At 55.0% G+C, this 13,974-nt stretch overlaps 4 protein-coding genes across 5 annotated transcripts; all 4 read right to left on the bottom strand.

Moving 5' to 3' along the window:
* Position 1: 1 nt before the first annotated feature.
* Positions 2-4,682, bottom strand: gpn1 (GPN-loop GTPase 1). 2 transcript variants are annotated; one of them, XR_015857447.1, is made up of 14 exons: positions 4,486-4,682; positions 3,998-4,091; positions 3,820-3,926; positions 3,685-3,722; positions 3,510-3,588; positions 3,291-3,385; positions 3,182-3,227; positions 2,933-3,079; positions 2,739-2,821; positions 2,325-2,364; positions 2,163-2,253; positions 1,652-1,765; positions 853-1,058; positions 2-456 (listed from the first exon to the last, which is right to left on the bottom strand). XR_015857447.1 is itself a non-coding variant. In XM_088370745.1 (13 exons), the coding sequence occupies exons 1-13, from the start codon at positions 4,609-4,611 to the stop codon at positions 952-954; spliced, it is 1,167 nt and encodes a 388-aa protein (XP_088226871.1). In that variant the 5' UTR covers positions 4,612-4,681; the 3' UTR covers positions 631-951. The 2 variants fall into 2 exon arrangements, 1 of the variants encoding a protein (XP_088226871.1); XM_088370745.1 differs by lacking the exon at positions 2-456 and having other exon boundaries at positions 631-1,058; positions 4,486-4,681.
* A 763-nt stretch (positions 4,683-5,445) lies between these two features.
* Positions 5,446-7,164, bottom strand: LOC148401204 (interleukin-17F-like). Its single transcript, XM_088370900.1, has 3 exons — positions 6,624-7,164; positions 5,822-6,018; positions 5,446-5,744 (listed from the first exon to the last, which is right to left on the bottom strand). Exons 1-3 carry the CDS (start codon positions 6,654-6,656, stop codon positions 5,495-5,497), a joined length of 480 nt encoding a protein of 159 aa, XP_088227026.1. The 5' UTR covers positions 6,657-7,164; the 3' UTR covers positions 5,446-5,494.
* A 241-nt stretch (positions 7,165-7,405) lies between these two features.
* gtf2a2 (general transcription factor IIA, 2) lies at positions 7,406-9,090 on the bottom strand. Its single transcript, XM_088370901.1, has 4 exons — positions 8,865-9,090; positions 7,899-8,003; positions 7,645-7,771; positions 7,406-7,566 (listed from the first exon to the last, which is right to left on the bottom strand). The coding sequence occupies exons 1-4, from the start codon at positions 8,934-8,936 to the stop codon at positions 7,541-7,543; spliced, it is 330 nt and encodes a 109-aa protein (XP_088227027.1). The 5' UTR covers positions 8,937-9,090; the 3' UTR covers positions 7,406-7,540.
* Positions 9,091-9,481: 391 nt separating this feature from the next.
* cog8 (component of oligomeric golgi complex 8) lies at positions 9,482-13,341 on the bottom strand. Its single transcript, XM_088370896.1, has 6 exons — positions 12,888-13,341; positions 12,490-12,697; positions 11,943-12,305; positions 11,083-11,517; positions 10,524-10,692; positions 9,482-10,382 (listed from the first exon to the last, which is right to left on the bottom strand). The coding sequence occupies exons 1-6, from the start codon at positions 13,214-13,216 to the stop codon at positions 10,129-10,131; spliced, it is 1,758 nt and encodes a 585-aa protein (XP_088227022.1). The 5' UTR covers positions 13,217-13,341; the 3' UTR covers positions 9,482-10,128.
* Positions 13,342-13,974: the final 633 nt, after the last annotated feature.

Genomic DNA, 13,974 nt, shown 5'->3' with positions numbered 1-13,974 from the left:
GTGTCTTTTCTGTAATTGTCTTTGTGGCCCTTTAACCTTGCGCATGCGCCCTACATCCTTAATAGTGCTGCACACAGGCAACCATTGTTGCCATCTTTGCTACAACAAACACAGCCTGTGCCAGTGGTTATTTGGCCGCTTTTGCTGCTTGAAATGATTTGAAAAGTTCAGTGAAGCAGTAAAACCTCGGCCAGCTAAAGTGCAGCATCTTCAGAGCAGCGAGCTTTAACGAACATACAATCGGATTGAACGAGTTTGACGCGTGGTTCGGACAGCTTCTGGACGATTGGCCATCAACGTACCACAGCGGCCGGCCAGCCAGCCGCTCTATGTACGTACTACTCACCAGCTGAGTGACCAACGGCGGACAGTGTCTGTTGAGGGAATTTGTGGTTGTGGAGAGATTGCTGCTGCTGATATTGCTGGGTGGGGCTGGCCTGATCTGGCCAGAGTGTGCTAAAGAAAACACAGAAAACAAAAAGACATCATTCAATACAATATCCATGTAAAATTGGTGGTGATCCCACTCAAAGTTGAATTAAAGAACAAGACGAGCGCATTTTGGGTATCGGTGCCAAAAAGCCTCCAGCACGTGCCACTTTTATTTTAGACAAAACACACACATGGAGATTTCATTCAAAGTTTATATTTGGAAAACCAGAGAATAGGGTTAGTGGGTTAGTCCAGTGGAGATAGGGACTCAATCCACAGCTTACATTATAAACGCATTAAGGTTAAGAGAGACCAAAAAAAAAAAAAACCTAATTCAAAGCAGGGATTATGCCCCAATAAGCGTGTTCCAAGAAAAATAGGCTTCCCCTAAATAATTGAATTTTAAATTAAAATACAAGCCTTTAACTTGGTTCATATTTGGCCTTTTTTACACTCCTTGCGGATGGCGCCGTCAGCAGAAATCTCGGCTCGACCGTCTTTGGCTCAAGTCGGCGTCCGTCAAGGACCTTCTGACAAGCCGCACTTGCGATTTCGCACCTCCACCACCTCCCTCCTCTCCCGCAGGAAAATTCCAAAGGAGTCCTTCTCTTTGCTCTCCTCCACTTCTGTAAACAAACACACACACGACACAGGAGATATCAGCGCTCGAATGCTCCATCCCCAGCCATTGTGACCGTGTTCTCCAGCGGCCCAAACTCCATTGAGGAAGAGGTGAAAAATGAGCAAGCCTAAGGCACAGCAGAGCACTAGGCAAGTTTAGCATTTCAAGAAAAGAAAAAGATTGGTGTCAAACTCCAGGCCCGGGGGCCAGCTACAGCCCGCCACATCATTTTATGTGGCCCCCAAAGACATATTGTGGCAATACTAAAATTACAAATTATCCTCACTTTTAAAGAAATACAGCTATTGTGAGAAATTCTTGTTACCATTGAGCTTTTGACAATATTTCAGCAGTTTTAGTCTAGCCTAGTGATTCGGCAGTTTGTCGTCTAGCCAATACTGTATATAATAAAAGGCGTTGACGGTCTCCCGAGGAAACTACCATGCGGCCCGCCACAACAATGAAGAAGGTTGCAGGGGTGAGCGCAAAAGCGCTTGAGAAGGACTGCAGACGTCGCTTTCTGTTTTGGAGGACGTGCCAAATAGAAGCCTCTGCTATCAACGGCGCACTCAAATCAAAGTCCCCCCCCCATCTTACTACTGTGGTCCACGTCATCCGTGTCGCTGTCCGCCGCTGCCGCCGTGTCATCTTCCGAGTCACAGATGCCACGAGTCATGATGAGGTCGCTGGGCCCGCCCACGTGGACTTTTTCTGCAACAAACAAGAAAAAGAAAAGAAAAAAAAAAAAAAAACCCCTTCATGAGAAACGGTATTCTCCGTGTTGAAACACTGAAAGGCGCGGCAAGAGCTGTCAATGCTTGAAGTTACGTGCGGCGGCCGTGGAACGGGCCCACCCAGAAAAAAGGCAAGCTGTGTTGCTTTCTATTCTTTCCACTCAACGTCTACCAGTTGCCAATGCACAAACTAAGAAACAACTAATAAAAAGAAACCAAAAGCAGCGCACATGATTTTGTTGTCTGCATTCTATTCCATGCGAGCGCTTTCATTTGGGAAGGCGCCCGCTGCTGACTTTTTGACGCTTCCAAGCCAAAACGCAAGTGAGGAGAAGCGTCATCCCCACTGCCGTTTTTTTTTTTTTTTTGCCCACCTGCAACAGACGCCGACGGCATGCGGACGGCGCCGAGATCCCTGGCCAGTCGCTCCAGCTGCTCCCGCCGCTTTCCGCTTTGGGCATCCGTCTGACAGCGAGAAAGGCACCGAGGAAGCTCGAACTCTGCGCCACCCGTCCGGGGCGCTCGGAAACACTCACCAGCTGTTGGCGGAGTCTCTCGTATTCCGGTCGATAATCCCTAGGCAACACAAGCGCAAGTGCCGGATTGATTTGAAGCATTTCGAGCAACTGCTGGCTAACGTGTTAGCGTCCGCAACATTGCCCGCTAACTGCGCCTCAGCGGCAGACTGGCTCGTTTGAACAAGGAGCGCGGTGGCCCGCCCCGCCCCGCACGCCGTGAGTTTACCGCCCGCTCTGAAATTCAAGTGGCGCAGGAGCAACATTGGGCGAAACAAACGGCACAGGAGCGGGCCGATCGCAAGTCAGACAATAGCAAGCGGAGACTTTGACCAGTGGCTCGGGAGTCTTTTCATAACGGTCGGAGGAGGGTTAACCCTTACCCTAACCCAGGGGGGTCAAGGGCGCAATGAGCAAAAGACAAAAGAGTCTCACCTTTCGTACTCGTCGGCGGCTTCCCGCACCTGAACCAGCAGCTCCTCCAATCCGCTGCCCGTCACTGATGACACGCCCGCTACCTGCGCCACAACCGCAATTGACTTTGGAGCGCCGTCGGGAAAAGAACAGAAAGAAGCGCCGAGGCCACCGTTGGGCGTCGGGCCCTGAAAGGAGGCGGCCGCCTCGGTTACCCTGAGGTTGGCATAGAACTCGTCCAGGACTAGACTCATGGAGCGTGTCAGGTTGCTGACGTACGAGCTTTCCTGGTTGAGGGCGTCCTGGAAAGCCTCAAAGTCCTTCATCCACTCCACGGCGAAGCTTTCCTCAATGATGTCTGTCTGCAAGACGCACGGGCCTTTCTCAGCATCAACGTGGCTGATTCCCAAATTCCCATTTGGCCTCAAAACAAAGAGGCGCTGAAAACAATGATGCGCACTCACTTTGTTCATGACCACAACAAAGGGCAGTTTGGTCTTGTAGAGAATGCTGAAAGGACAAACATTGGCTCAATGGCAAAATGTCACAGCCTCAAGACCTACCTTGACCTACCTGCAGGCGTACAACATGTTGGACATGAAGGTGACGGGACTGACGCTGCGGGACGTGTCCAGCACGTAGAGCACCACGCAGGGGAAGGACGAGGCCTGGCGAGCACCGGCGCATCAATCGTTTGCGCCAGCTTCGAGCACCTGCGCGTCAATCGTTTGCGCCGGCTTCGAGCACCGGCGCGTCAATTGTTTGCGTCGGCTTGGAGCGCGCGTGACGCACCAGCGCTTCCGTGATGATGCTGCCCGACGCCGACCACGTGAACACTTCGATCTGGCCCGGCGTATCGATGAGCACGTACCTGCGGAGGGAGGGAGGGAGGGAGGGAGGGCGGAGCATGCGCAGCGTCAAAACCAGCGTGCCAGATGGGCCTCTTGCTGACGCTGCCTTAACTGACCTGTGAGTGTGCTGCTTCTTCTCAATGAAACGCATGACCTAAAACCACAGGCAAACGTATCATTCATGACCACATTTGGAGCGTGGAAATGACAGGGACCAAAACGGACAGGCGGGCAAATTGGGCCCGGCTCACCTGATCAAAGCGTGTGGCAAAGAGGTTGAGCGACGTGACAATGGCTCCGTTGGGTCCCAGGCCGTACTGCTTCATCACCTCTTTGTAGTTGACCGTGTCTCGAATGTCTGCCGCCCGCCAGGTGGGTCAAATGTGAAAGGTCACGCGGGGAAGGGAGCCGCGTCCAGCGTCGCCTTACCTATGTTGGCTGGGAAGGGAACGTCGCGAACGGCCGGGTCCAGGTTGATGAGGTACGGGGGACTTTGGAGGGTGTGAAGGTGAGCCGCCAGCCTCTGTGGAATCGTCCGGACGAGAAACCCACCACAAGAACATTATTAGGACAGTCCGTTATTGCCGTCAGCGGATTTTGCCGACATTTGAAAAAAGAAAAAAAAGAAAGGACAACAAAACTACTGTTGAGCAGATCACCCAAGAGGGAGTGAGCAAGCTTTTGGAAAGTGCAACTACTTGAATCACAAGCCTGTACAGCAGTTATCAGTTGGTATCGTGTATTATTCAAGCCAGTGTAGGTACATTTCATTCGCAATATAAATTGCAAGGATCTGAGACGTTTGCGACGATGACTGATCAACTCAAGTGGGTCAAGTTTAAAGAGCAAGCAAGTGAGTGACACTTGATGCTGTGCTAAGGGGGGCTCGCATTGGCGCCATTTCTTTGCAGCGCTACCTGAACGAAGGTCGTCTTTCCGGATCCGGCCATGCCGAGCACAAGCAAACACACAGCTTTTCTCCCATCGTCAACATTCTTTGCCTCATCCGACAAAACGCCAACGTTTGCGTCGCGCGCCGCCATTGTTTAACGCGTCTCGTCTCGTCTGTGTCTCCTTCTTCTTCTTCTTCTTCTTCTTCTTCTTCTTCTTCTTCTTCTTCCACTTCTTCTTCGTCTCCTTGTTCAGCTCGTTCTCCTTCTTCTTCTTCTCCTCACCCCCACTTCTTCTTCGTCTCCCTCTTCTTCTCCTTCTTGCGCATTACCGCCACCCACTGGTGCAAAGCGCCAACCAAACTCGACGACTAAACCACTCAGAAAATCAAATGTCTAACAACTCGCCAAAAAATAAAAGGCGTTTGCCCCCGCTCGACTTTAGACAACATAACTGCCTTGGATTTGATTCTCCGCCAGGCTCTCCTCTCTTGCCGCCATTTGACCCCCAACTTTGCACACTTGACAGACCGACAGACCGACAGACAGACAGACAGACAAAGCAGCGCTCCCTCCCTCCCTCCCAATTGGCACGCTACCTGGTGTCCAATGGCAATAAAGACGTTCTCTTCTCTTCTCTTCTCTTCTCTTCTCTTCTCTTCTCTTCTCTTCTCTTCTCTTCTCTTCTCTTCTCTTCTCTTCTCTTCTCTTCTCTTCTCTTCTCTTCTCTTCTCATCTACTCTAAAGGCTATTTCACGCACATTCAGAATCAGCTTTATTGACCAAGTTTGTGCATGCCAAACAGGGAATTTGATTTCAGCCTCTGTACAACATTCAGGTAACTAACAACATTTAGTAACAGGATGTTACTGCACAGTGATGACTCGGAGTCTGCGTGAGTGCTGAGAGTTCATCAGCCTGGGGGACTTTCGCCTCTTGTCGAGGGGTATGAGGGCGAGCGAGAGAAAGAAATTGGATACGACGCAGTGAGTTTGTCACATTTTATTGGTGAGATTTGTTCCCAATCAAGGCGACGTCAGAGGCGTGGCCGCTGCTGATCTCTGACACACGTGCAGCCGACGGCGACGAGGCGGCGTTCCAAGCGGTAGCGGCGCGTCTGATGCGGGGGGGCCCCCGACGACTTGACGCGGCGCAGCAGCAGAACCTGATGCAGGATGGGCCGCGACTCCAGCCTCAGGTCCTCCACGCCGCTCGAGTCCAGGCAGCCGCGCAACACGCAGCGGGCCTCAGACACGGGAGGGAAGAGCGCCGCGTCCTGTGACACGCTGAGCGAGCGCCACAGGGTCATCAATATGGAACTGCATGTATGTGTGCGTGCGTGCGTGCGTGCGTGTTTCCCTACTTATACGTCCAGGGTGAGATGGAGCGGTTGTGCAGCGCTCGCAACGTTTTGGCAGAGAGCAAGACGTCTGGGTTGAACTCGAGGGTCACCGTTTCGGTCAGCGCCTCGTGGCTCCTGTCTTCGGACCGGCGGTCTGCTCCCACCGCGGCCACCGCCGTGCCCTCCCACATCAACGCCGTTGACATTGCCATCGCCACCTGAACGCATCGCACCCAGCGCTCATCAAAGCTAAGAAAGACCACGACAGGAACGAAAAGTATCACGGTACGCCCATTATGGCCGACGGATGGTTGAAAGCGGAATGTGCACGGCAAAGGGCAGACATCAGGTGACGCCGTTCCTTCTTCATTTCACGCTAACTGCTTCAAGCACAGGGCACGAAAGAACAAACCGGAGGACGGCACGGCACGTGGTATGTGCGCCGACCATTTCACTGTGACTCTGTGTCGCCGCCCTTTCGAGAGGCCCCAAAGGGAGACGACAGCACACTGAGATCGATCTGCCACCAAGAGCGGGCGGGGGGGCGTCTTAAATGGTCGCTCGGTACGGCGCCGCGCCCGCGCGCCATCCGTTGCATCCTGCCAACTGCGCCGGCCCCTGCTCCAGGTTTTGAAATGGACAGGACTCGACCCGGCCGGCAGTTGACAAACGGAAAGGCGAGCGCGTGCCGCAACACAGATGGACGCAGAAGGCTGCACAGAGGGAGAATGGACAGACGGACGGAGACAAGCTCAAAAGCCACGGTTCTCCATCTGGGGAGATGCTTGGCCAGCCAGCATACACGGCCTGGCTCGGGTCTTACCGTCAGGAGGGCAACGTTTAGCGTGGGAAACATTGTCGTCACTCAGCGGAACGCTCCCTTGTCACACGACGGCCGCCGGAGGTGCACCAATGACAAGTCTGCGCCATTCCTCGGGGGCCTTTATCCTCATCTGCCGGCGCCCGTGTCATCTTTGATCTTCCTCGCTAAAACCGCACCGGCCGGCGTGTCAAAGTGTGACGGGGCGCGTCAAAGCGTGACGCCCGACCCACTTTCGATTCTTTGATCTGGTCAGGTTCCGCTTTGGGATGAAAAGACGGTGACTTCCCCGCAGACATGCGCTAGCTAGCTAGCTAGCCAGTCAGTCAGTCACCCCCCAGCCAGGCTCCTGCCCAACATTCGCCACAAAGAGCCAGGGCAAAGGCAAAGTGAAGGGGCAGAGCCAGGACGTGGGAACCTCTCTCTCCTTCCGCTGTGAAGTAGGCCCTCATCTGGCCTTTGATGGTTGCGCAGGGAGATGAAGGCGCCCGCCCGAGACAGGAAGCCGTCCGTGCGTGTCAGCGAGTCTGACCTGCTTTGCAGTGACTCACTCGCAACCACACAGCTGCAGTGGCGCATCCTCTGCTTCCTTCCTTCCGCCCGCGTTACGACTCGGCCGACTTTCTTTCGCTGCTCTTCTTGCCCGATCCGAGAAGCTTCTGTTTGCGACCAGCGTCTCTTCCCAGAAGAGCGTCTTATCGTTCAGGCAAAGGCAGCGGCAGCCACGCCGGTCTCTGTTCCAGTGCCGCAGACGCTCGCCGCCGTCAGCCAAAAGACACACCCACTTGACTTTTTCTTTTTTATTCAAGATTCGTCAAAGTAGAAAAGAAGACTAAAAGAAAATGCTGCAAGTTGCCTTGCACACATAAATGACACGCATATGTACACTTGAGGCGAGGCTCTCGGCAGAAGGCTCGCGCTCACTCCGCGGCATTGGAGCCAGAATCTGGAAAAGACAAGTGTACTCATTGGTAACGTAGAAGACAGAGCAAGGTGCAGGAGGCTCGCGCACGTGCCCACTTACTCTTTCCATCGCACGCCACAATCTTGACTTTGTCCACCCTGACCAGGTCGGTGACTTCTCGAAACTCCACGTCGTTTAACACAAAGGTCCACACGTTGTCGCAAAAGCGATACGTGTTCAGCGAACCCTGACGACACAAGCGCCGCAAGGTCAAGACGCGCAGAGCGGCACGAGTAGCGCTCGGACTTTGTTCAAGGGCGCAAATTGCCGACAAAGGAACACGGGCCGTGCAGGCGCTCCCCTGGCGGGCTCACCTTGAAGTTGACGCGATTGCGAACGCGGTTGGCCAGCGCCGTGTTGATGGCTTTGTCAAACTGGAGAAGAACCTGAAGGGCCAACTGGGGCGTGATCTGCTGCGTCTGACAGACAAACAAGAATGGTACGTTTAGTTAGGAATGCACGCCACGTTTCATACAAAGCGCTACGGCCTTTCCTTTTCGGACCCATGTCACTGCCAGCATAAAAGGTCACACTCGATACCGTTCATGATACCAAAACACTTGTACGATCGTCCAGATTGAAGATAGGTCTTCTTTAGACTTTTCTCGGTCCCACCAGAGCCATCTCCTGGCCGTGTGTCGGCGCCAGAGCCCATTCCGGCTGAGTTTGGGCGGTCGCTGGGGGACGCCCTCAACCGATCGCAGGGTGGGCATAGACAAACGACCATTTGCACCTACGGGCAATCCGGAGCGGTCCTACTGTGCGGATTTTGAGAATGTGGAAGTGCCTGGAGGAAATCCACGCAGCCACGGGGAGAACAAAAAAAGGGGCTGGAGCCCCGCACCGCCGAACGGTGAGGCGACGTGCTCACGCCGTGCAGCCCAACTTCACTCCAATTTAAAAAAAAAAAAAACACAGAATACAACGCAGGGCATAAAACACACCAGCCAGCAGACAGTGCCAGTCATCGGCGCAAGCTGTCTCGTGCGAGTCGTCCGTCCTTGATGAATGTGCGTTGTCCTCGCGCATGGAGTCTGTCGAGTCGGGGCGTCAATGTGCCACATCCAATATGGTGAACAGGCTGCCGTAGCGCAAATTGGGAGGACAGGCGCGTACGTTGCCACATCATTTTGTGAGCCAACCTAAACGAGCGAACGTGCCGATGGGAATGGCGAGTGTGAGTGTGAGTGTGTGTTAGTCGGCAGAAGAAGTCGAAGAGGTTTGAGCCGGGGGCTAGCGGAAGCATTAGCAGCTAGCACGCACGCACGCTCGCTGCTCACCTGAATGAGCTCGTCCAGGCTCTCCTGCAAACTGTTTCCCAACGTGGTGTTCCTATACAACTGGTACGCCATGCCGAGCGAAGCACGAACGCCGCAAGGCAACAGAGGCAACCGGCGAGACCCGTCACCGCACAGCAGCAGCGGTTGCGTCCTCTTCTTCTTCGTCGTCTTCTTCTTCGTCTCGCGCTTGACGGGCAAACAACTTCTTTTCCTTCTTCACGACTGACCGTGCGTGGCGCCCCCTCGGCCAGACTCCGATAGATAGCTTGAGAGATGGATGGATGGATGGATGGATGGATGGATGGATGGATGGATGGATGGATGGATGGATGGATGGATGGATGGATAGATAGATAGATAGATAGATAGATAGATAGATAGATAGATAGATAGATAGATAGATGGATAGATGGATAGATGGATAGATGGATAGATAGATAGATAGATAGATAGATAGATAGATAGATAGATAGATAGATAGATAGATAGACAGATAGACAGATAGATAGATAGATAGATAGATAGATAGATAGATAGATAGATAGATAGATAGATAGATAGATAGATAGATAGATAGATAGATAGATAGATAGATAGATAGATCTGTCGACGGACAATCTAGTCAAAGTCTGCTTTATTGTCAATTTCTTCACATGCCAAGACACACAAAGAGATCGAAATTACGTCCCCACTATCCCACGGTGACAAGACAGTCTAACTGACGGAACTCCTTTTGAAACATTTTCACTCATGCGTTCGACTAGTTTGACTTGACAAATACATCCGGATCGGCACAAGCGTTTGACTTAGCGAGGTACAAGAAACGACAGCCTTCCCCTGATCTAGTTTGTGCCCTGGGCATAATTGATTTTCTTGATTTCAATGTCGATTAATGTAACAGTATGGTAAATGCCTCAGTTAATGATGCTGTGCTGACCTCGATAGTATTTTTGTTTCTTTGTGTTTGTCAGGCGTGGCCGCCGGCCATCTGAGAAGCGCAACACTGCCCTCTGCCGTCTGAAAGCCTTTTGTCTCTGCGGGAGTCTCGAGTGCCGGGGTTTCCAGCCAAACGTTGACAACTTTTGCTCGTAGGTGGGAGTCCCGCCCCCTGCGGTCACATTTCCATTCATTTGGAGAGAGAAAAAAAGTCCACAACCTTTTCCGTGCGGCTTTTTATTGGCTTTGCCTTCCAAACAACACGGTTGCCATTCTCCGCCCATCGAGTCGTTCCTCGGTCAACCGGCGCTCAGGGTTCTGGTCGCCATTACAGGTTGTCTGTTTCCCGGCTATCTTGACGCCGGGTCGCTCGCGCCGGGTCGTCGGCGTCTTCGGAGCGCGACTCGACGGCCGCGTCGCGGGGAGGCGCTGACGCCGATACGGCGTCGCTCGACTCTGCGCCGCCGACGTTGGACGGAGATCCCTCGTCCTCGGGCGGCAAGAACCCGAGCGGCTCCAGCAGCCGCTCGGCGTCCACGCGGCCCAAACCCTCACTGTTTAGCACTTGCGACGCTGGAACACCTGCACAGAATCCCACATTCAGACACAAAGGGATCGTTCATTGTATGTTGGGGACATTGCAAGTATCTAAAGTACAAGTGCGATCAGGTTTTGGTGTGACAATAAGCTCAAGCATCCCTAATAATAATGAAGGCTTCTGACCGAGGACGAGCGCTATCTGCTGGGCGGGAAACAGGATCTGCAGGCATCGGTCCAGGAAGGGCAGCATGTCTCGGGCGTAGACGCGGCACATACGCACAAAAACTCGACGCTCGCCGTCACTGAATGCCGAGTCCTCGGCGCGGTGGAACGCCGACAGCTGAGCGGTCACCTGCCGGAAGGATGCAATGTGTCACGGCACACGCTTTTGACAAAACGTCACGGACGCCAGCCTTGGGGTGAAGGTCAGGGTGAAACAAACAAACGAAAAAATGTACCCAAGAGGCGGCGTTCGCTGACTGACATTGACCTTTCGCCACGATGGCCGGCCTCAAGTACTTGAACGCGATGGCGGGACAGAGACTAGCGACAGTGCCGTCAAACTTCAGTCGGCGGCCGATCGGTCGGCCTTTTCTCGTTGCAAGTCGAGGAAGTAAATCCCAGATGAAAAGACGTGCCCTCGCAACCGTGTCGTCGGCTCATCGTGAACCCTAACAACCCCCTAAACCTAACACCCCCCCCCGGGGACGTCAGCGTGAGTGCGTAAGCGCGTTCGCCTTACGTGGCAGAGGGCGCGGTGCAAGTCTGCGGTGACGCACTGGGCCAGTGCCAGGGGGCAGCACAGGCGCAGGTCGTTGAAGGCGGCCAGGATATGGTTGAGGAAGCGACCCAGCGGCGGGAAGTCCAGGAGGGCGGCGGGCGGCGCCAAGGTTCCAGGCGGGTCCGTCGGCGCTGCGCGGGCTCCTGGCACGAGCGGCGCCGCCACGGGGGCGTAGCCGCTCATATCCTGCTGGAAGTGCGCCGCTGCCTCGCGCGCCGCGCTCCCGAAGGCTTCGGCCGCCGCCTGCGCCAGGGCGGCCGCCAGCCGGCCACGGAAGTCCACGCCCACCCGGCTGAAGGACAGGCCCAGGTACATGCACTGCGCCGCCAGCGAGTCCAGTCGGGCGCCGGCGCCACGTCGGAGGTCGCGCTCCAGCACCTCCACCAACTCACACACCTGCACACACGCCAAAGGCCACATAGCTTTGAACTCGTACGCAGATAGGGGGGCGGGCGGGCATGCATCTGGCCAATAAAGGACCGTTGGATCCAAGTGCCAATTAAAGAGCGGGTGGGGGGTTCATCCCGCCAATTTTGAGGAGATGCGATAGCAATTCGCTGGGCAGACGCAAGAGCACTCCGATTGGCTGCACTGAACACTGTCTTCAGAGTGACAACCAAGGGCGTGTGCTTGGACAACAAGATGGAAACTAAACCTCAGGCTCTCCATCGAGCCTTTTCGCCATTTGAGGACCCAGGGCCTGTGCTTGGACTTGAGGCCCGAGAGCAACAAGATGGAAACGAAACCTCTGGCTCTCCATCAAGCCTTTTGGCCATTTGCGCCCCCGCCCCAAACTCTTCCCCATGGCGCAAAAGCGGCACCTGGGAGAGCACCCAGCCGTGGAGGACGTCGGCCCGCTGCGGCGCGGCACCGGTGCGGCGCTGCTCCGAGAAGATGGCGCGGTACTGCGTGACGATGTCAAAGAGGTGCACGCGGCACGCCTCGGCGCTCTTGCTGATGTGCGCGTAGGGCTCGGCGTCGGGGACGGCGTCCAGCGCCGCTCGCAGCCAGGCGCCGCGCGCCTGCAGGAACTTGACGCGCAGCTCGGCCTCGTCCAAGGCGTCCATGCGGCGCAGGTAACCCACGGCGCGCAGGCACGACGACAGCTGCCCGTCGCTGCGCAGCTGCTGCAGGAGTTGGAGCAGCATCAGTTGAGCACTCTCCGCCACTTCACGCACCAGGCCCTGAGAGGCACAGACGAGAGCACATCAACGGTCGGGCACCATTTGGACTTCCATCGTTCGGGCTGCTCTTCTCCTTTTGTTGTTTGGAGCAGAGGACACGACGCGATCGCCCACCGCCTCCGGCCCCAGCAACACGCCTGCGTGTGTGTGCGTTCGTTCGTTCGGGTGTGCGTGCGTGCATCACCCGTATGACTGGAAGCGCTGCGTGTTTCTTGTCCAGCCTGCGCACGTAGGCGGCCAGCTCCAGCGCTTGGTCGTAGTAAGCGTTGCGCACGCACGTGTCCATCAGCTGCGGGATCTCCAGGATCTCCAGGATCTCCGTGTGGCGGTTCAGGGTCAGCGTGTTCATGCGACGGCTCGCCGACATCTGTTCCGCCTCCTTCGCAAAGCTCCTGAACGCAAGCGCACAGGAAACGACACGGCCTCGTCAGAACTGTTTATTCCATTAATCGGCGTCGCCGCCGCCGCTTGGTGCCTAATTCGAAAGCGGGGAGAAAGCAAAAAACTCCCAAGCCAAACATGATTGGTCAAGTGTGAGACAGGGCGAATGCGCGCGCTGGTGCGTGTCGGTCGCGGACCGACCGGCATCTCTGTCCCAGCGCGGGCAGCTTGTCGAGCAAGCGCGACACGGCGGCTTCGACGCGGCCAAAGTCTCGGTAGATGCGCTCGGTGCAGTCGGCGGTGCGGATAAAAGTGTGGTAGTTGGCGAAGGCCAAGTGTCGGGTCTGCTCCAGGATGCTGGCTCGCTCGTCCGCCAGCCGCTCCTGTTCGCGGCCCAGCTGCTCCACGCCCAACGAGCTGAGCTCCGCCAAGTAGGCGGCCAGGTCCGCTCTGTCCCTCCAGCTGTCCGGGAAACAGTCCTGGAAGACGGACGCCCAATTGCTTTCGTCCTCCACGTCCACCATCGCCATGGCGGAACACAACGACGAGAAGACTAGCCAAAGCGTCCAAGGGGAACTACGGCGACTGCGACATCAACAACGGGTCGGAGCCACGCAGACTTCCGCGTCTACTTCTTTGTCTGTCTCTCTGGGCGCCGGCCCAGGTGCAGACGTGTTGCTTATCGCCACCCTGCGGTCGCCAAAAGGAACTGTCAACTTCCTTCCGGCGGTCGGCTGACTGACTGGCACCTCCCTAAAGCAGGTCTCGAGGACCACTGCTTTGGCGGAATATTATTATTATTATTAAAATTATATTTTGCACCGAAGAAAGGTAACCCTATGCAGGCTATGTCCATTTTGGGAATCTCCGCTGCATTTGACATCATTTGGCTAGACACATGATTCACAAAATGAGCTGGAAAATCAATCAAGTCTAAATAACGACTCCATTTTACTTTTAAAAATGTTACAATTATTTTCCACAGGCCACCTGCAATAGCGCCACAGACCGCTAGAGGGCCGTGGACCATCTCGTCGGCCCATTCCTATCCGAGTCCGCGTCAGGCATCTCGTCATTGCGGACAAGTCGTAGAGACTGGCCATTTGTGACAAAAGCTGACGTTGAGCAAATTTGGACAAAGACAGCTTAGCTCCCACCCGCCCGACGGTGACAGTGACGATGCGCCGTGCATGCTGTCGTCCTGCCCCGCCCCAAAAGTGCTGATGTGAGCCATGCTTATATGGATCAACGCCCGCAAGGTGATGTACGCAATAGTAAGCGGGCCAAA

The sequence above is a fragment of the Syngnathus floridae genome, chromosome 3 (assembly GCF_059516105.1).
Source record: "Syngnathus floridae isolate MCC-2025c chromosome 3, RoL_Sflo_1.0, whole genome shotgun sequence".
Taxonomy (NCBI): Eukaryota; Metazoa; Chordata; class Actinopteri; order Syngnathiformes; family Syngnathidae; genus Syngnathus; species Syngnathus floridae.
This window is presented reverse-complemented; position numbering and strand designations above follow the sequence as displayed.